At 37.7% G+C, this 22,696-nt stretch overlaps 1 protein-coding gene across 2 annotated transcripts; it reads left to right on the top strand.

The window, feature by feature from the left end:
• The first annotated feature begins 16,180 nt into the window (after nucleotides 1-16,180).
• LOC307164890 (uncharacterized protein) lies at nucleotides 16,181-22,102 on the top strand. Of its 2 annotated transcripts, none has more exons than XR_013822354.1 (6): nucleotides 16,181-16,461; nucleotides 16,822-16,875; nucleotides 21,421-21,485; nucleotides 21,586-21,645; nucleotides 21,727-21,824; nucleotides 22,039-22,102. XR_013822354.1 is itself a non-coding variant. In XM_079882101.1 (6 exons), the coding sequence occupies exons 1-6, from the start codon at nucleotides 16,552-16,554 to the stop codon at nucleotides 22,068-22,070; spliced, it is 333 nt and encodes a 110-aa protein (XP_079738227.1). In that variant the 5' UTR covers nucleotides 16,514-16,551; the 3' UTR covers nucleotides 22,071-22,102. The 2 variants fall into 2 exon arrangements, 1 of the variants encoding a protein (XP_079738227.1); XM_079882101.1 differs by lacking the exon at nucleotides 16,181-16,461 and adding an exon at nucleotides 16,514-16,575.
• Nucleotides 22,103-22,696: the final 594 nt, after the last annotated feature.

Genomic DNA, 22,696 nt, shown 5'->3' with positions numbered 1-22,696 from the left:
TGACCACAATGTTCTTTTAAATAGATTAGAACATTATGTGGGCATTACGGGAATTGCACTAGCATGGTTTAAATCATACTTATCTGACCGTTATCAGTTTGTAGCAGTAAATGATGAGATGTCTCATCGATCACAAGTTCAGTATGGCGTACCACAAGGCTCAGTACTAGGACCGTTGCTGTTCACTCTGTACATGCTACCCTTAGGAGATATCATTAGGAAACATGGCATTAGCTTTCACTGTTATGCCGATGATACTCAGCTCTATATTTCTTCAAAACCTAACGAAACTTATCAATTCACAAAATTAACGGAATGCATAGCGGATATAAAAAATTGGATGACTTGTAATTTCCTACTTCTAAATTCTGAAAAAAACAGAGTTTCTAATTATTGGACAAAAAACTTCCTCACGTAATAATCTAGAATACTGTCTAACACTCGATGGCTGCTCTGTTAAGTCTTCGTCGTCGGTTAGGAACCTGGGTGTGCTCTTTGATACCAATCTTTCATTTGAAAGTCACGTGTCTAGTATCTGTAAAACTGCATTTTTCCATCTTAAAAATATATCTAAATTACGCCATATGCTCTCATTGACAAATGCGGAACAATTAGTTCATGCGTTCATGACCTCAAGGCTAGATTATTGTAATGCTCTACTGGGTGGTTGCCCTGCACGCTTAATAAACAAACTACAGCTGGTTCAAAACGCAGCAGCTCGAGTTCTTACCAGAACCAGGAAGAATGACCATATTAGTCCGGTTCTGTCAAAACTGCATTGGCTCCCTATTAAACATCGCATCAATTTTAAAATATTGCTGATCACTTACAAAGCACTAAATGGTTTAGCTCTGCAGTACTTGAGCGAGCTCTTAACGCATTATAGTCCGTCACGTCTATTGCGATCTCAAAATTCCGGCCAGTTGATAATACCTAGAATATCAAAATCGACTGCTGGCGGTAGATCCTTTTCCTATTTAGCACCAAAACTCTGGAACAGTCTTCCTACCATTGTCCGGGAAGCAGACACACTCTGTCAGTTCAAAGCCAGATTAAAGACACATCTCTTTGACCTAGCTTTCACATAATACATTATAGACTTCTATAATTTAATGTTAGGCTGCATAGATTAGGTCAGCCGGAACCGGGAACACTTCCCAAAAATCCTGATGTACTCGTTACATCATGAGAAGAATGGCATCTACGCTAATTTTAGTGTCTGTGTTTATCCCGAGGTTTTCCTGCAGCCTGCCGGATCCAGGCCGTATCCAGATCTGACGAAGGACCTTCGCCTGGACCGATGACAACGCAGTGCTGAAGTGCCAACTAGTCTCTCCCTATGGAGGATCCCACTACCACTCTACAGATAAGGCGTTGTCGGGAAAATCCGTTTCGCGTTCCTACCCCAAAGCAACAAAATAAAATAAAATTCTTTATCAAAATTTATAGGGAAAGACAAGTACTTTGTTTAGGCTTGGCTTGTAGGGAATTCCAAACCTGCATATATTCAAACGCACATAACTATAGAACCCACTCTAAATGCTCATGTGAACGCCATCAGTGTTTCTCACAGGTTCGCGTTTAAAGTCTGTGTAGAGGGAATGGTGTCGTCTTAGCGGCCCCTAATTTAATAACAAATGATCATTGCGACGGAAGCAAATCAATCAAAACTAACTTTAGATGGAAATAACTTAACTCTGCTGTAAAGCCGAAACAATCTCTGTTACCTTAAATTATACGCTTATCTCTGTAAAGCTGCTTTGAAACAATCTACATTGTTAAAAGCGCTATATAAATGAAGATGACTTGACTTGACTTGACTTGTAACCCTCATACGCTCACCAACAGCCACAGCCGTTGACGAACCAGCAGACGAACTAGAACGGGTGTAGACTGAAGGGACACCCTCAGCAACTTTCTGCTGAAGGATTCTTAGTTTTGAGCGGAGCGCCGCCAGAGTCATGTTCCCACAATGAGAACATGACTCATTCACAAATGCTGCCTCTGCGTGTGCTAAGCCCAAACACGAGACACAGTATTTGTGACCATCACCCTGCGACAGAAGTCTACCGCATCCAGAAACGCACGGGCGAGATGACATCTTTGTCACGTAGACAAAGGCGCAGGTCGCCCGTAAAAGCTCTTTTAGAAAAGAGAGAGAACCTCTCTTTTACGTGCCGAAGCACACAGGGACCCACCGCGGCCACACACGGGGAAACTGCAAGCCCGTGTGGGCACTCAATACCAGCCGTGAAAACGGCTTTTGTTTACACAAAACAAGCGCGGCTGGCAGCAGGAAGCGGCGATCGCTGATGAGCGCTGTAACACCGGCAGAGAGAGGACTCTTTCCTTGAAGAGGACTCGTTGAAACAAACTCTTTTTGACACTCTCAGGCGAAGGAGACAGCAGCAAACTTCAGTGCTGAATCCTGTTCGGCTCCGAGGCGATAAACATTGCGCAATGTTTACTTCCGCCTTTTATACCCGCGCTGGTAGGCGGGCCGCGGAATGCAAATATTGCATGCCAATTCAGTTTCTCTTTCATTGGCTCGTTGTTAACTCTCTCGAAGGCAATTGGCTCCCTAGCGTGATCCCAATTCGTCAGGGGAACTCCCCCGACGAGGCGTCGGAGTTCCCTGCTGACGAAAGGGAACAGATAGCCTATTTTAAATTGTAATATTACAGTTTTTACTGTATTTTTGATCAAATAAATGCAAAAGAGACAGAATCACATACAGACATCAAGAATCTACATATGAATCTCAACAATGGTGACAATCACACAAATGCTTCATATTGCAGTGCATGATGGGAGCCCACAATCAGAACGCATCAATGGCTGACATCATGCATTGCAGCATGAATAAATTATGCAGCTGAATTGTCCTGTAATTTTCATTGGTTTTTCCGGTTTGCTTTTATTTTGCTATTGTTTTGTTCTAACTTTAGAAGCTTGTTTTGTGATGTTGATAGTTGATCTGTTTGTCACTAGTTTGATTATTGTCACCATTGTGTGCACAAATGTGCTTTATAAACACAATGTTGAAACAGTCAGAGAAAAACTAACAATAAAAAATAATAAGGGCCAAGAACTAAAGCAAACACTGACCACCATAATGGTGACTTGAAACGAAAGATTCCATAAAACATTATCGTCTAAACTTCCTGTGATCTGCAACTGGACACGACGACAATACAGTCCTGAAGTGTCAACAAGTCTCTCCCCTGTGAAGGCCTCTTTCCTTTCCCTTTACCTCTCTACAGATAAAACGTTGATGGGATAATTCCGGGTCATGTGGCTATGTGGAAGCGAAAAATAAATCTGTATTATACATTTTTAAGGCCAGACAAGTAGTTTGTTGAGGGTTGGTTTGTAAAGAAGGACTACACACCTGCACACATATATATTCAAACACGCACACCTATAGACTAAACACGTAATGCGCATGTGCACGCTGTCAGCATTCTCACAGGTTCATGTTTTAGAAGTTTGTGCAGAGATAACTTTTTTTTTTCTCAAAGTTTTTCAAGGCTTGTACCTTGGAACCTATTTTATGGTTTGCATTCTCGACCCACCAGGCACTGTCTTGTGCAAATGAACGGCCTGAACACATTAAGGGTGTTAGCGGCCCCTAGGTTAATAACTAATGATCGTTGCGACAGAAGTGAATCAATCAAAACTAACTTTAGCTGGACAATAACTTTATCCTAGAGCTGCTGTAAAGCCATAATAATTTCCTATTATTATCACTGTAAAGCTGCTTTGAAACAATCTATATTGTTAAAAGTGCTATATTAATTAAGGTGACATGACTTGACCGAATACTTTCTTGCAACAGATCAAATGTTAAAAATTTAGAATTTTAAATACAAAGTAGGAATTTTCTTTTTTAAACACACAGACATCAAGAGACAGCATTTGAATCTCAACAATGGTGACATGCTTCATGCCACAATACATGCTGGTTTTATACTTTGGTGGCTCCCAACATGCAAACATTCTAATTAAACATGCCTGAACCAGCTAATTAATGTCTTCAGGATTACTAGAAAGCTACTATAGCGGGTCGGAAGGTCCACACAATAAGCCAAAAATCAAACTGCCCAACTAGGAAACACTAATCACCATAATGGTGTCATGTTAATTTGATTTATCTTATCAATGCAGAAATGTTTTCTGAAAACACCTACGATAACTAAAAAATAGCATCTTGACAAACGTCAGGGGTCAAGAGCCTAACTAAAGTTAACTCTGATCACCAAATGGTAACGTCAAATGAAACGATCATTCATCAACATCTAAACCTCTGTATAGTTCTCATTAAGAACTGTAGACGTGTGACAGAAATAAAGTCAGTCTGGTTAATAAGTGAAGCTGTAATGCTGTTTGTGGAGTTGTTTAATCAGATCTTCAGAGATTTAATGTATTTTATCTCCAGTTACTCTAAGGTTGTGGCTGAATAAAGTTGTAGTTTGTGTTCTTATTACTCTTTCCTTCAGTGCTTGTTCACAGCAGGTGTTTGAATGATTGAAAGAATGTTTCAGGAACGTCACACTAACCTTTAAATAACATTCTGTGAACATTCAGGAAACTAGACATTTGTATGTTCTCGGAATGTTAAAAATCAACGTTCCTAGAATGTTAAATTGTTAATCAAAATGAAGTTGAAAGAACGTTTGAGGAACATCATACCTTTTAAAACACGTTCCTCTAACGTCAAGAAAACTGGACATTTTTTACATTCCCAAAACCAACACTGAATATTTGGAGAGCATTCTTATAACAAAACTCTGTTAGCTGGGTAGTGAATCACGTGACATTAATGAAACTGCTGTGGTACATTTCAGAAAGCCACCAGCTAACAGGAAGAGTTTGGTGAGAACAGAAGGTTTCAAATATGAAACAATTTGGCATGTATCATCTTACATGTTTGACAATATGACAACAGTTATGACACATTAGTTATGTGAGTTAATGTGAGTCCACAGTCCCAATAAAATTGTTAAGTGTTTTCTTATCTGCATATCGTCGCCTTCCTAAAATAGTTGCAAAAAAAGTCATTTTTTCAGGTTTCTGAGAAAACACAAAAAAACTGAACCTAACTTGGATTTAGAGTAGATTTTCGTTCTTCTTGATGCAACTACCATCTTGAAAAGCTTGTAAAAGTCTCATTGTCTACGGAGCCCCTAAAGGGACGTGGTGAAGGAAAAAATTTTAGCTTGGGAGAAATTTTTTTCCAAATCTTTTGCGTTCCCTCGCAAAACTTTTGCGTTCCCCCGTGAAACTTTTGTGTTCCCTCGCAAAGTTATTTGCGTTCCCACACAAAACCTGTTTTGAGCTCGGACTGACACTTCCTGTTTAATGTCCCGCTGGCAGTGTTTCAGAGCTCCGTACGTTAATGGAGCGTTTCATAGTGTTTGAACTTGGACTCAAATATAAAGAAATTCAGTCAGTGCTTAACTCAAGGAGTTCAGTGAAGTTGCCAATATATTCACATAGGCTATTCGAACTTCCCAGATCAATATTCTTGAGCTAAACGTTGTTAAAACAACAATGACATATACAATATACAATCACAGTAACCTAGACAATGAGCTACAACCCAATTCTCCTTGAAACGAGCTTTATAATATTAATTTGTCTCTAACCAGACGAATGAGAGGCAAGTCCAATTAAGGGGCCATCTGTAAAGTGCAAATCCCAAAACCCCTCTGCACATTTTATATTATTAAACATATTCCATAGCTTCACTGTGACGCACTGTACTGTCACCAAATTCAGTTCACACATCACTGCTCTCCTGCTGGTTACTACATTACTTAGTTTGATAAAAAAAAAAGGCATAATGTTTATTATTATTTATTATAAATCAGAGTGCAATCTCTATTAATAATCAATAACTGATAATACTGGTTATCACTTACACACTTTAAATCACCTAAAAAGGGAATACAAAGCCCATATAGTTGTATCTCTATATATAAATAATTAACCACAACGAATTACAATTAATTATGAATATACAGATGGGCTATATATCGGATTTTGTGAATACCTACAAAATTAATGTCCCATTGAATAATTAGTTTGTCTGCCAAACGAATCATGCGATTTTCTTATCTACTCTTAAGGAGGATTATTCTGATAAACTCTCAAGGATGCACAGCAAAATCCCCAGTGTTAAATTAACACTCCTCAGTGTTTATATGTGTCCACACTACAGGGTGTTAAAAATTAACACTGAAGCAGTGTTGAAGTTAATGAGATAATTAAGTTAACACTGAAACAGTGGTGAAGTTAATGAGATAATTAAGTTAACACTGAAGCAGTGTTGAAGTTAATGCGATAATTAAGTGATTAATTAAGTGATGATTGGCCATTAGTGGTGACACCTGATGATAACAAGCAGACTCACTGAAGGAAAGAGAAACAAGAACAGAAAAAAGAGAAACACAAGAACTACTGACTTCGAGCCATTATTGCACTTATTATTTTACCAGTTTGACTTTATTTCTGTCATACATCTACACACGGTCTTATTTAGATTTAACAGACGTTTAGATGGTAATGTTTTATGGAATGTTTCGTTTCATGTCACCATTATGGTGGTCAGTGGTTGCTTTAGTTGGGCTCTTGACCCTTTACTGTTTAACATTAGTATTTCTCTGGCTGCTCCAACTCTGTGCTTATAGAGCATATGTGTTGTGGCAAGAGAAACTATGATTTGGGCTGTGTTTCCTGAAAACATCGCAATCCTAATTTGATCGTACAGACCATATGTTGCAGTTGGTCTGCAATCAAGTTAAGTTTAACTATGCTTTTGGAAATGCAGTCCTGGTTATGTTTCAATGATGAAATTACTAGTGACCTGATTCGATGATGTCACCCAGCATTATAAACTGATTATCTAATTGTTTTATTAATGTTTCACTACAGCAGTTACTTCCAGCAATGTTTTAAAGATCTGAAGGATTTAAAATCACACACTGACATCAAGAATCTACATATGAATCTCAACAATGGTGACAATCAAACAAATGCTTAATGTTGCAGTGCATGATGGGAGCCACCAATCAGAACGCATCAATGGCTGACATCATGCATTGCAGCATGAATAAATTATGCAGCTGAATTGTCCTGTAATTTTCATTGTTTTTTCTGTTGGCTTTTATTTTGCTATTGTTTTGTTCTGACTTTAGTAGCTTGTTTTGTGATGTTCAGAGTTGATCTGTTCGTCACTAGTTTGTTTATTGTCACCATTGTTGAGATTCATATGCTGATTCTTGATGTCTGTGTGTTTAAACACAATAACTTCTCTGCTCAAAGTATTTTCAAAATTTTTGATATTGCTGTTGGATCTCAAACTGTAGAATCTCAGAGCTACAACCACCAATACTAAAACAAGACATCAAGCATATAGTCAAAAATTTAGACTCTCACATCAGTGAATCAGGTCACTATATGATGATAATGTTTTTATCATCAAAACATATTGTGAGCAGGTCATATTTTCTCTTGCAGTAACAAATGTGCTTTATAAACACAGAGTTGTAGCAACCAGAGAAAAACTAATATTAAAAAATGAAAAGTGTCAAGAGCCCAACTAAAGCAAACACTGACCACCACAATGGTAACTTGAAAAGAAAAATTCCATAAAATATTACCGTCTAAACTTCTGTTGACTCTCAAGAACTTTTGTCGATGTATGACAGAAATAAAGTCAAACTGGTAATAATAAATGCAACAATGTGTAATGACTCGAAGTCAGTAGTTCTTGTGTTTCTCTTTTTTCTGTTATTGTTTTTTTCTCTTTCCGTCAATGATTCTGCTTATTAACATCAGGTGTCACCACTAATGGCCAATCATCACTTAATTACTCACTTAATTATCTCATTAACTTCAACACCGCTTCAGTGTTAATTTAATTATCTCATTAACTTCAACACTGCTTCAGTGTTAACTTAATTATCTCATTAACTTCAACACTGCTTCAGTGTTAATTTTTAACACCCTGTAGTGTGGACACATATAAACACTGAGGAGTGTTAATTTAACACTGGGGATTTTGCTGTGTGGTTATTCTCTTGGCCACAAAGAAGAACTTTCTTGTTTACAAGATTATTAACTCGTAGGTCACTCACAAATTATAGAGCTTGTAGCTAAGATCGAACACATTAAAGAGGCTTTTGTTCTGTGAGCAGAAAACAGAGACAATAAAGCGTATAATGGGGTTTTAATTATGGCAGTGTTAGGATTTTGTCAGTTCTACTTTAAACGAAGGTAAACACAGTAGAATACATTTTATCATAACCTAATGCATATATTTAGCCTAAGCACACAGAGAGGTTTAATTTGATACCAAAATTGAAACACTTTAGAGCTACAAACATATAGATACATTCTTATTCTTTAAAACAAGCATTAAAAGTTCAATTAACAAGCTACAAAATAAAGTTAACCCAAAATGTGATGTACATTAACAAATGGGCAACGAGGATTGGACTCTTTGGAGACTAGAACACGGAACACATGATTTGTCTAACCATATGCAACCGAGCCTAAAACATTGATCTGAAACTTTACATGAACACAAAGGTAAAACCACATAGCAGGAAAGTCATTAGATGAGAAAATTAGATACACACACACACACACACACACATATATATATATATATATATATATATATATATATATATATATATATGTATATATGTGTGTGTATTTCTCAAGTGGGTATATCTATATAGAATATAGGATTACACGGTTTATATAAAATCCTCAAAAGAAATGGAGTAAGCTTAGCAGCTCTCTAAAAATTCCCTTTGGTCGTAAACTCTTATCGATCTAGCAGGAGGTTTGGGTTACAGGACAATGGTTGTATTGGGGGAACATTCTTTAAAATACACTTCAAAGCTACACACTAGAAAAACATAACTATACACAGCAAAATCCCCAGTGTTAAATTAACACTCCTCAGTGTTTATATGTGTCCACACTACAGGGTGTTAAAAATTAACACTAGTGTGGACACATATAAACACTGAGGAGTGTTAATTTAACACTGGGGATTTTGCTGTGTAGGATTAAAAGGGTTAATCATGCATACTTTAAAACATCATATACAGATTTTGAGTCACTTATATTCTGAATTAAATGCAAGGAATGTTTGTGTGTGTGTGTGTGTGTGTGTATGTGTGTGTGTAGTGGTCTTCCTCGGCCACCTGGGTTTCTGGCTTGGAGAGAGAGAGGTGCGATAAGAATCTCTTTGAAACCATCTCCCTGAGTTTTGAGATGTTTCTGTTCAACATCACTTGGTAACAAACGTGTCAAAAGAGATCAATTCAGTCCAGACTCCTGGCACTATGCTGTAATTTACACCTAAGAGGTTAATGGTTAAAAGGCAGTTCTGAATTTTAAAAATGAGAAGTCATCGTGAGTTTGTCCATACGCTACAATTATTTATTATGAAATAAAATCAATAACTTCACCCTTTTTAGAAAAAAAAAAATTGTGTAAAGAATAGGCCTACTTATTTTTTATGTGCAATTACTTCCCAAACTACAGTAAGTGTTGTAGGCCTATAACCAACATTAGAGCAGTGATGTGTGAACTAGATGAATATTTTTCATAATATAAAATGTGCAAAAGCAGAGTAGTATGACCAGTGGGTCACCATTGATGTGTAAACTGAATTGGGTGGCACTGCAGTTTGTAACATTTAAGTTAATGGCTATTTTTGTATTTTTGACTATGAGTTGATGCTGTAGTCGTTTTTTGGGTTATATTGCACTTTGCAGATGGTCCCTTGAACTTGTTTCTCAGCCGCCTGCTCATAGAGATCCATTTAGCTATATTATTATAAAAGCTTGTTTCGAGGAGAATTGGGTTGTAGCTCATTGTCTAGGTTACTGTGATTGTATATAGGTATCATTTGTGTTTTAACAACGTTTAGCTCAAGAATATTGATCCAGGAAGTTCGAATAGCCTATGTGAATATTGCCAACTTCACTGAACTCCTTGAGTTAAAGGGATAGTTCACCCAAAAATGAAAATGCTGTCATCATTTACTCTTCCTCAAGTTGTTCCAAATCTGTATGACTTTCTTTCTTCTGCTGAACACAAAAGAAGATATTTTAAAGAAGGTTGGTAATTAAACAGTTGCTGGTCCCCATTGACTTCCATAGTATTTTTTTTCCCTACTATGGAAGTCAATGGGGTCCATCAGTCGTTTACCGACTTTCTTCAAAATATCTTATTTTGTGTTCAGCAGAAGAAAGAAAGTCATACAGGTTTGTAACAACTTGAGGAAGAGTAAATGATGACAGCATTTTCATTTTTGGGTGAACTATCCCTTTAAGCACTGACTGCATTTCTTTATTTGAGTCCAAGTTCAAGCACTGAAATGCTTCATTAAAGGGGGGGTGAAATGCTCATTTTCACTCAATCTCCTGTTAATCTTGAGTACCTATAGAGTAGTATTGCATCCTTCATATCTCCAAAAAGTCTTTAGTTTTATTATATTTATAAAAGAAATATAGGCTGTACCGAGTTTTTCCGGAAAAAAAACGAGCGTCTGGAGGCGGGCCGTGTGGGCGAAGCCAGAGCCATAGAGAGAATCCGTCGATCTGGGCTTTGTTTATAAAACATTCATCGTCGAAATGCAGGGAACAAACAGTCTACACACAACTCGTTTTTGCCCCGGAAAAACAATCTGCATCCACTGTTCCTAACGCTGGGTTCTTTGGGAAGTTGAACATGGTAAGCTTTCCCTCACATCCAAAAACACACTTTGGAGACACTATGCAGCGCTGCCGATGATTTCCTGTTGAAGCGCGTTGATGTGCGCGGTCTCGCTCTCCTCTGGTCGACGTGTGCGCGGGCGAGCTTTTCCGGGAGAAATACTCATATAAGGAGTTCCACTCTGGTCTACGTCATTAGATCCACGGTCGAAAAAAAAACAGCCGAAACTTGTACCAACCCGGAAGTAAGATTTTCGGCACAGAAATTCTCCGTTATTCATCCAAAATATTTTTTTAAAACTTTGGTCATGTTAAGCATGAGAATCCATCTCTTTAACACTGTAAACAACTCTGAATACATGAAACACCATTGTACCCCCCCTTTAACGTACGGAGCTCTGAAACACTGCCAGCGGGACATTAAACAGGAAGTGTCAGTCCGAGCTCAAAACAGGTTTTGTGTGGGAACGCAAAGTTTCTCGGGGGAATGCAAAAGTTTTGCGAGGGAACGCAAAAGATTTGGGAAAAAATTCTCCCATCCTAAAATTTTTTCAACCACCGCATCCCTTTAGGGGCTCCGTACATTGTCTTTTGACTATAAGATTACACCTAACGCGTTTTTCATGTTCGAAAACGCGTGGTGACAGCACTTACCATGGTGTGTGTGCACTGGCACGGTGCGAGCGGAGAGGAGCGAGCGTTTTCAATTCATTCCAATGGAAGTCGAGCTTCACGCTCGCGCAGTGCATTTTGGGATTGACAGCGGACCGGAGAAAGCATTGAGAGCAACCGAGAGCGCCAAAGGGTTGGGCAGTTCTGCAAATATCAAGTGAAAATATCAACCTTTTGACGCTCTCGGTCGCTCTCAATGCTGTCAATCCCAAAATGCAATGCGCGAGCGTGAAACTCGACTTCACACTCTAGTCTAGGCCATTACACTAGGGGTAGAACTGCATGATCTGTTCAACCGAGGATGTGGGCGATTTTACCAGAGGTGGCCAGTATGCCAAAAAAAAATCATTTTTGTCAAAAAATTACTTAGACAATTATTTTAGGAAGGTGACGATATTGTACAGTCAGACATTTGATAATACATTTGCAAATAAAAAAAGTTAAATTTTTAAACATTTTGAAGAACACCTAACTCTGTAAATTATATTAAAACCATGTGTAAATTCAAATGTAACACTAAACTGTTCCTCATATTATAAATTACAGCTGTAATAAGTTTACATTTATTTAGTTTGTAAAATGTGTTAACCTGTTGTGTTTTTATACATGTGTTTATTTTATAAAAGGTTGTACCTACAGTACAATTTTAGTGTGCAGTATTTTACTGAACTTTAAAAAATGTATAGACATTGATTGAAAACAAACTAATAACATGTATCTTATTAATTAATAAAGTCAAACCTTGATGTAGCTCTCTGTGTGGCGTCTGTCCATTTCCTGAGTTCTCAATAGCAATTGAACCGTCTCTGCATGCCTTTATATAGACACACAAAAGCAATGTCTGCACAGTAAATTCCCCAATGTTAAATTAACACTGCTCGGAAATATGGGAACCACCAGTAGTGTGTTAAAAGTAACGGGGAGGGGGGTTGTGGGTAGTGGGTAGCGTGTGGGTAGTGTGTGTGTGTGTGTGTGTGTGTGTGTGTGCGCGCGCGCGCGCGCGCATGTATCCACACGTGCACATGTCCAAGGGCTCGATGTGTGCATGCACATCTGCACATATGTGTACATGAACATAATGAAAATGCTCCTGAAAACGTAATTTTTCTCTTATTTTCAGTCCCTCATTCACTTTCAATGGCCGGCCATTTTTGACCGGGAACATTACAAGTATAACATTTTGTACGAAATAAAAGTTTTTTTCAACAGTACCTGGTGAAACATTAAAGTAGACTAGTGTGATCAACAGTGCAATTTTTTTCATATTTTATTTAATATTGTGAAAATTATTCATAAATAATGTTTGTTTGTTTTTTTACTAAAAAAAAGAGACCTACTCTCAGATAAATGAGGCCTATGATTAATCAGATGCAAATAGAAATTGAATAGTCCTAATTGAAAGAAAACAAGTTGACAAAAAGATTGAATCCAATATTGGGTGATAATATAGCATAACAAGTTATGTATAAGCTATTTTTTATAGGCCAGACATTTTTGTCTGGGAACATCACAAATGTTATAGGGTTTTGAACACACACTGAGGGTTAAATACCCAGTCATACAATTAATATAAAGAATACAAATTATTTCAGGAAAATACAATATTTGCCATATGCAATTCATAGGCTATACGTGTACGTTATTCATCACATCATATTGATATTCGTACTGCCATTGAATTGCCACAACTTAATGTTTAAATGAATTTATCAGAGAGAGAAATTAAACACACACTGTTAGGCTTTTATTTTGTGCACGTAACATGAAACTGTCTATGCTCTATGGAATATATGTTGCGTCCGACGAAGCTTCTTTTTACAGGGTTTTGACTGCTTTATTTTCTACCAAACACCAGATGGCGCTGTTCTCAACACTCTCAAAGCTTTGACTCTGTTCCGGCTCAATCAGGAGAAAGCCTCAGTGCTTCATGAGACTTTATTTATGCATCCCTACTTTGTGCATATCTAAAGCTTGACCGAATAAAATAATAAAAAAGAATACATAAATGTACAGTAGTTATACATTCACTGTAATACTGCTACTGCCTTTTAATTAAAGCAACATGCAGCTGCAGCATATCATCAGTGTTTCTTGGTCTTCTGGACTGAAGCACAGGCTCTACTCTTAAGCACAATGGAGACCCACAAAACTCAGATAACAGAAATACTTTTTTATCCCAACAGAACATTAAATACTAACAGATCTCTAAAGATCTCAGCAGAGGAGAGTGCTTACTAGCTTTAGCTAGCTTTTAAGTGACTATGTGCAACCCACCTTTCCCACCTCTGCAATCCACACCACAAATGGGTCACAACCTCAAATACAGTTTGCAAATCTCTTTGTTAGACTATATCTATCAATAATAGTAAATGGAAAGTCCCCACCATGACTGCAAAAATTATGACAACTGATTAGTGAGGAACATTTTACTGCACCACACCAGTTTAAAAAGGATTATAATTCATACAAAACATAGTGTTTCACACATATTTCTGTGATGGGTAAGTTTAGGGGCAGGAGTTGGGTTAGGCCATAGAAAATATAATTAACCTGATATTAAACCAATGGAAGTCTATGCAATGTCCTCACTGTGTTTGTGTGTGTGTGTGTGTGTGAGAGAGAGAGAGAGAGAGAGAGAGAGAGAGAGGGGGGGGGGGAGGAGTGAGTGTGTGTGTGTGTGTGTGTGAGAGAGAGAGAGAGAGAGAGAGAGAGAGAGAGAGAGAGAGAGAGAGAGAGAGAGAGAGAGAGAGAGAGAGAGAGAGAGAGAGAGAGAGTGAGTGTGTGTGTGGTTGTGTGGGTACAATGAGCAAAGGAAATGCATTATGTTTCTTGTAAGTGTCTGTGCTTATTTCAAAGAATATATCATTTGTTAATGTGGATTTAAAAACTCTGAGGCTCTGTCTGGACATGCATAGTTCATTTTCTTTATTTTCTTTGAAAAATTATATATTAAACATGTTTCTTGTGGTCTGAATATATTTATGCAATAATTTGTTGTATATTTTTTTAACATTTGAAAACGCACACTGGGTTCCAAATTTATTATCAGATCAGTATAACAATTTGAGTGAAACATATATATATATATATATATAATTAAAAAACTGCTGAATTTAAGTATTTTCAGCACTCTGATCAACCATGGGGTGTCAAAAGTTTCTTCTTTTTTTAGTTCAGAATCTGTAAATTCTTAAACAAAACTATGTTCAGTGTATTTAAAGTGGTTAAGTGTATAAAGCGTGGTAATGTGACTCTGCTGTGCGGTCTTTCTGTAGAATCTGAACTCAGTTCAGGAGGAAGTAAAATATCAGAGAACAGCAGAGAAACAAGAAGCTCTGAGAGACTCTCTCTACAGCGTTACACAGATTCCCCTCACAACATGTGACATTCACACCAGGTCCAAACATCCCTGACGACTCGCATACAAATTCAGATGCACATCCTTTCATCATCACTGATGAGTGTAGAAAAAGACCTGTTTAAAAAAAAAAAAAAAAAATCCGGAGTTAAATCACAACCGAAAGCCTAACAAACCGAAATAGAAAATAAACTATTTGAAAGTACAAAGGCAGCATTCTAGTTAAAAAATATTAAATTATGAAACTTATACAAACTGGTTCCCGTGTGATATGAGTAAAATATCTGTTGGCTGGAAAGGGTTCAGTTTCGAGAACCAGAACTAGTAGGTACACTTAAATGGGCATTAGGTCATGGTTAAATAAAGAAGCATACCTGGGGCAGGGCTGTCATTGCACATGTCGGTGTCGCAGCACTGCACTCTAAAAAGAGATGTGTTAAAAAACAACACACAAGATGTGTTGATGGCATTTTGACACATGTTGTGTAGATTTTTAACACACCATGTGTGTTAAAATGTAACACTGGAAACACTCTAAAAAGAGATGTGTTAAAAAACAACACACAAGATGTGTTGATAGCATTTTGACATGTGTGTTAAAATGTAACTCTGGATAGAATAGCACTGGGTGGAGGGCAGTTTTTATGAAAAAAAATTATAGGTATATTTTATTTGGTATCCCATAAAATGCTCTAAAATAAATAAAGCAATATATTCAAATAAATAAATTAAATCTTAATTCATGAAAACTTAAAGATTAACGGTTGTTTTTTTGCAGCCAATCACACCATGCCTCTTTTTCAATGTCTTTTTCAAATGCTGCTTTCACTTGTTATTAATAACCAGATTGACTTTATTTCTGTCAGACTCTACAGAAGCTCTTATTGAGAATTAACAGGTTTTGGTGTTGACGATTCATTGAATGTTTCATTTAAAGTCACCAGAATCGTGATTAGTGTCAGCTTTATTTGGGCTCTTTACCCTTGACTCTTTAACATTAGTTTTCTCTGATTGCTGTAAATGTGTATTTAATTTAACACATTTGAAACAGCAAAAATAAACACGAGAAAAATATGCTCCGATGATAATATTATCATCATGAACATGTAAAATTGTTCAGCTGAAGCTCAGAAAGAGTTTTATATTTGAAAGAAGACTGTTAGACTTTTCTGTAATTTCTACAGTTATTTACTTTAAATCCCCCAGTATTATACTGCTATTTCTCTTTACAGTAAATAACTGTGATTCCCATTGCATCATGGGAATTTTCTGTGACGTCTAACACCACATACAGAGACTTACTGTATATTTTAAATTTGCTGTATACTACTGTATTTGACGTAACTGCCTCTCTGGCTGGCACCATTCCACCGTGCTTTTTATTTCCTAATTTTTGTGTCTACAACGCTATAATAGCCAGAGGCTGTCTATATTGGACACATTGAAGCGACCGGACCTTTAAATGCAAACCTGTTTGTCCCTTGTCAGAAATAGCGCGAGCGCTTGGACTCGTATCGGACTACGTCAGAAATATAACGGCCGCGGCGCATCACTGTCTGGGATTTGTCGTGTCGCGTCAGAGCATCCAGTGTAGGTAATGGGGTCTGTGTTTTGTTGGATCGCGACGTTCGTGTCTGGCCCGGGGAAGAGACGGAATTCACTTCACCGAGAGAGAGATCAGCAAGCAAGGTAAAAAAACAAAAAAAAACCTTCTGTGTGTGTTGACAGGATTGTGCCCAGTTTAACCTATGTTATAACCTAACGTTACTCGTCGTCAACATGGCGGTAACGAACTTTACCATGGTAAACTGAGCTAACGTTTCATTTTACACACTTTGTTAGATTGAATTGTCGAGTTAAAATATGCCAACGAGCAACGCGTTTACATAAACAATAAATGTGAATAAACTAATGTGAAATTCTGTTTATAGCCTAATGTTGGCCTACTGATGAGAACCTTTATAGTTTTAGCATTATTTTTCAAACTATACCATATTATAGTTTTTTTTTAATGGAATTTAATATATACTTCCATTTTTGTGTTTAAAGGCAACTGCAACAAAGCGCCAATTCGCGCCAGTGACTTCTAGCAAGATTCCAGAGGTAGGCAGCCCATTTGTGATATATTTTGAGATAAGTTTGCTGAAATGATTAGCATACGCTATGTGAAAATTGCTTTGAGCCACTGGTGCAGACTAGGTAGCTTACAATATAGTCTAGTAGCCAACTAGGTGAACCCGGAAATGTTGAGTACACCAACGTTTTTTTGCAGAAATGTGAAGTATGGGTCCCCAGCATACAGAAACTGCCGGATGCTAATTCGCATATGTTGAGCAATTTGCATAATTAGCATAATTAGCATTATTAGCTTAATCGTCCATTTTTAGCAGATATTTTACACTGTATGGCCAATTTCTACAATATGTGAGTGGTTTTAGAGGTTTTAGAGGATGCTGATTTCATTTTTGGCATTTTCAGATTTCAAAGAGCTAATTTTATTACATATTTTGATTTATTTAGGCAAATTCTGATTACTTTCAGTTATAATTTTAGGTTATTTTTATGGTATACAAAATAACTTACATTTCAGAATCTTGAGTGCTCTTGTGAATAATAATGCATTGTTTAGGGTGTGGTGAGGCTGAATCCCCTCCTGACACTTTTGAAGATTCAAAATTGCTTTTTGGATAAACGATGAATATTTGTTAGGCTGAATGTTATGCATTTCTGGAGGGAAAACCAATGCGGGTATTTGACATAACTTGGATCTTGCAACTGTACGATACATATTAATGGGGTAGCTCTTTAAGACACCCAATGAGATGACATCACCTAAACCCATCACCATGTGTGATCAACAAACTATGTACAAATATTCACTGTATACATGCCATTCAAGACAGGCCACGCAAGTCGCTAGGGCAACTCCCGAATGGCAGAAGGGCTGTCCAGGTTGGTCCGCAAGTCGCAAGATCCAACGGGGACCCAGTTAAAACTCCACCAGATGCAAGAGTTAAAACTGAGTCTGGCCAACCCAGGTGAGCCCGCCACACCAAAAGCTAACCAAAAGGGCCTCACCTCCGCACCACACAAAGCACACACTGGCTACCACCTTCAGGCAAACTGCTATGCCTCACAAGTAATTAACAAAAGGCAGCCTCATCATCTTCACTATCCTCGTCTGTCCTGGTGAGTCGAGCAATGGTCAAAAGACACTTATATTCTTCATTTTAGACACCTTCATCACTGTGACGATCTTGCACAACATCGTAGGCCTACCAGTCCAGGGGAAGAGGAGTAGAATGGAAGCATCATGCCTCCTCTGTGCTCTAGAAACCCTCTCTTGGATGCTCTCTTGGACAGTAGCTGTTCTTGGCACTTCTTTCAGAGCGGGTGGAGTCAGCTTCTTAGGGCCTGTATAATGTTCAATGGCAAGACTGCTGTTAGCTACCGGACAGAATTTCTCAGCTTGGAGCTTTGTCAGACGGGGAACTTTTAGTGACGTAAACCCACCGTCTGGAGTCGCCACTCCAGGGAACAGGATCCCTGCAGGATTTTGCGCAAACTGAGTGGCCATGGCATGTCTTGTGTGGCAACCATTGGGTGTGAAGACTACAAGATCAAAGTTATCACCCCAACTGTGAATAGGGCCAATGCACCTCTTCAGTCCATACCCACAGGTACTTACACTGAAAAAAATGATTAATTGAACTTAATCAATTTTAGTTCAACTTAACGCATTTGTTTAAATGTAGGTAAAATAAATTGAATGCAACCACTTACGATAAAAAAATGGATTAAATTCAACGAATCATTTATTTCAGTGTATCTGCATCATCTGAGGCGTATTTGGCAGCTGATTTCCGGAACCCGGAGGACCTCATCATATGTTACAACAAGACCATGCTCATTTAGGTACTGAAACAGTTCTGAACTACCTTATGATGAAGTTTTACAGCTAGCCCCAAAGTTGTGTGATTCCAGCTTTTACGGATGTGCTGCTGGATGCATTGAGCAAGTGTGAGTGCTGGTTTGGTCACCGTTTCTACCCTGGACACAAGACTGGAGACAAGTCTTAGGAGAGTTGGACTTGTATATTGAATGACCCTTTCATGCCTAAAGCTGCCAAAGTCGTATTCACGAGGCAATGGAATATTCTGGACCTCTCCCCGCACTTTTCTGACAAACTTGTCGACATCATCATCGTCATCATTGAAGAGGCCAGTTTGTCCTACTAATTTGAGTTATTTAGCAATGTACGGCCTAAAGCCAACAATCGTCTGACATCCTTCAACTCTCAGTACAATAACAGCATCACCATAATAATCACACAGGTGTGCTAGCATTTGTTTCCGGCACAAACTCCCAGAATTAGCTACAAAAACATCATGTAATTTGGAGACAGTCCAAGTCACTGACTTGTTTGCACTCATGTGGTCTGTGACCGAAGCTAGGCAGCTGTCAATTGGTTTACTAGCAGTTGCATTAGAGTCAATAGGTACCTTCCTGAAAGCATTGTAACACTTGGAGTGATACTGAGCATCAGCTGCAGGTAGGTCCATGATGCCATTCACCCGTAGCTTCACAACTTCTGCCCAATCATCCTGCCGTTCATTAGCCTGGAAAGCCAGACCTACATCAAGATGTTAGGTCTGGCAACTCACCATTGGCACGGCTCAATCCGAGGGGCGGGATAAATGGTTGTCTTTCAAATTCCCTCTTCACGCAATAGGATACAACCAACCAACCAGAGTGTTTGCCCACCAGCGGAGCTAGTTGATAGATTAAACTTTTGCCGTATCTGGTCGGCAAAACTACAAACACATCTTCCTTTTTTAAGAATGACTTAAGTGTCGTACTTTGTTCTTTTCTCAAAGAAAAGCTTAACTCCAAGTCCTCCAGAGTCGCGGCCAAAGCCGATTGGAAAGACCGCTGTTCGCCAGCAGCAGCCGCCATTCTTTGTTTTCCAAGTAGCAGGGAATTCACGCAGAACCATCACAACTCTGCCGTCATTGTTAAGCCCGCCCACCGACTCTATACATGATTTGATTGGCCTGACTAGAGTTTGGTTTTTCCAGCTCGAAAGTCAATGGAGAGTTGCTAGACTACACTGGCTGCAAAATAAATTTTGCTGCCGCTAGGGTGCATCTAGAGTTCTAGGCTAGCCGTTCATCACATTTAGACAAAATCACATCTTTCAAGGTGGAAGGCCTGGCCTATCTAAAGTCTGACATTTTTTAACTGGATTCCACCTGTTAGGATTTTTAGAGTCTTTTTCTTCACAAATAAGACCACAGAACAAACACTGTTTTGAATACTCAAAGGCAGAGAGCTGAGAATGAATGATTTGCTTTCCTGGCTGACTCTGACATGAGTCTGACTTGCGTTTGCTCACGTTTCTAGAGCTAGTAGTATATGAGCTGTAGCAAGATTTGTGATATAGCACAGAAGCTGATGAAGCACCATCAGAAGCAATAATGTTTGACAAAGTCTCATGTATGGCTGTGTCTCCGAGCTCTTAATTAGCATAGTAGCGATTCCTTTGGACCCAGATATTTTAAAGTTGCCAACTTTTCCACTGCATGGAGCAAACAGACACTTCTTTCCCGACATTTCGACCTGATCAAACCATCTCTCTTTGTTTTGAAAGTACTTAACCCTAGAGTTGAATGGTTAAATAATCCTCCACAACAACTTGAGAAAGCAGCAATAACACTGAATATCACTGTTTTTAATCCTTTCCTTATCAAACCACAAGAAGTCTGAATTTATAAAAAAGAAGAATCCGAAATTTTTAAATAATGGTAACTAATTTTAGAACACCAGATTCACCCACAAAATGGATCTGAATAGAAATTTACAATGTATTGAACAATACTGTCACTATAACTCTGTCCACCTTTTATCTTAATGTGAAAACATAAGTAATATCAACATTAAAATGTCAACATTAAATCCCCTGACTGACTTTTACGAATATTAAGGTGATATAAGAAAAAAATATTTGCAAGGTGAATTTCGACGTGAATTTGAAACTAGACTATGCTCCCTTGCTTTACAACATACTTATTACAACTACACCAGCTGCAACAGCTTATTTGCATAAAAACATAACTGGACCTCAAGAAATGTAAACAAATTTAGGTTAGCAACATTCACATCAAAGAGCAAGAGCTCTTGTGATTCTGAAATGTGAGATAATTGTGGTTACCATGAAAATAACCAAAAATTTTGGCCGAAATTAATAAAAAATGTCTAAATTTATCCAAATTTGTTATAGAATTACCATTTTGAAGTCTGAAAGTGCCAGAAATGAAATCAGCATCCTCTAAAACCTCTAAAACCACTCACACATTGTAGAAATTGCCCATACAGTGCAAATTATGTGGTCAAAATGGACGATTAAGCTAATAATGCTAATTATGCTAATTATGCAAATTGCTCAACATATGTAAATTAGCATCCGGCAGTTTATGTATGCTGGGGACCCATACTTCACATTTCTGCAATAAAACTTTGGTGTACTCAACATTTCCGGGTTCACAATGGGGCTCTATGGGCTGGCTACTAGACTAATATCTTATAAAATCTCTATAAACTTTATATCAAATAAGTGACCTTTGCATTATGTCTAACTTTATTACACAGCAAATGAACCAATCAGAAGATGGACCATTGTCTTTGTTCAGTCTCACCAGATTAAATGTATCCAGGTAAGCACTGCAGTAAAACTCTCACTAATTCATTCATACCAAATCTAGCATTCTAAACAACTTAAGTTTATATTTTTGCATTATTTTGATATTTTATTAGGCAGAAGACTCTACCATTGCAGTCCCACCTGACTAGGAAGGTCCTAATATCAGCGCACAGGTGGGTTATACTGTAGTAAGGAGAACGATCATCACACAGTGATTTCTTGCATGTATCTTACTGTGTATTTGTCTCAAACAGGTACTCCTTCACTGCAGACAAGCTAAAATGGGCTAAAATCATCGGTTTCAGTCGTTTTTTCTATGGATCTCAGCATTTTTGGACAGAATTTAGGATTTGTAAGTATTAAAATTTAATCTGGCATAATTTAATTTAGTTCTTTTGTATGCTATTTATTGACAAAAGCTGTTTACAAATAAATATTCTTAAGTTTTTGTGAAAATAATAATAAAAATTAACAAAAAAGGAGGTTAAAAATAATGTGACACTAATATTCTCTCTCTCTCTCTCTCTATCTCTCTCTCTCTCTCTCTCTCTCTCTCTCTCATATAGTTTTGGAACCGGGATCTCCTCTGAAGGACTGAGTACATTTGTGTTTGTGGACACGCATGCAGACCAGGAAACATTCTGATGTTGTCAATCAAGTTCTGAACAGGAACCAATCTTTGGAGAAGTTCATTTATTCACAAAGGTGGACAAAAACATTGTGTTGGCTTTTTAAAGATTATTTTGATGATGATTTTTACTCCTATGCTGTAGAAAAGATGGAGTAGACAGTCAGACATTGATAATAATAAGAAATGTTTCTTGAGCATCAAAGAGACTTCTTTCAAAAACATTAAGACACTTAAATACTTCTTTTGGCCACCAGTGTACATGAATCCAACACATTTTTGGAAATAAGTGAAATTATTTTTAAGGTGGGGTTATGTGTCTTGTATTGTGAAAAGAACTGTGTTTTGTCCTGTTTTGGACATTTCCTTTTTGAATGCTTAAAAATTTATTTATATTCTGCAGTTTTATGAATGTAATGGTTGATATTTCATTATAATACTTGTATAAGCTAAACAACCAATGACTCTACATTAATTTAGTCAAATGCTAATGTTTTGTTTATGGTTTTATGTATGTTTTTAACAATGTTTGCAGTGAAGGACAGCACATAATGTGTTAATTTAACACGTTTACACATCTTTGTGCTAACCTCTCT

This window comes from Squalius cephalus (genome assembly GCF_949319135.1).
Source record: "Squalius cephalus genome assembly, chromosome: 1".
Taxonomy (NCBI): Eukaryota; Metazoa; Chordata; class Actinopteri; order Cypriniformes; family Leuciscidae; genus Squalius; species Squalius cephalus.
Note: the sequence above shows the minus strand (reverse complement) of the source record. Positions and strands in the feature narration are given on the sequence as shown.

What these genes read in the sequence shown, in the direction of transcription:
- LOC307164890 (XM_079882101.1), top strand. Translation starts at nt 16,552, where the DNA reads ATGGCGGTAACGAACTTTACCATG. An exon ending in ACCAGATTAAATGTATCCAG is followed by an intron (nt 21,486 to 21,585) that starts GTAAGCACTGCA and finishes ATATTTTATTAG; the next exon opens with GCAGAAGACTCTACCATTGC. An exon ending in TTGGACAGAATTTAGGATTT is followed by an intron (nt 21,825 to 22,038) that starts GTAAGTATTAAA and finishes TCTCTCATATAG; the next exon opens with TTTTGGAACCGGGATCTCCT.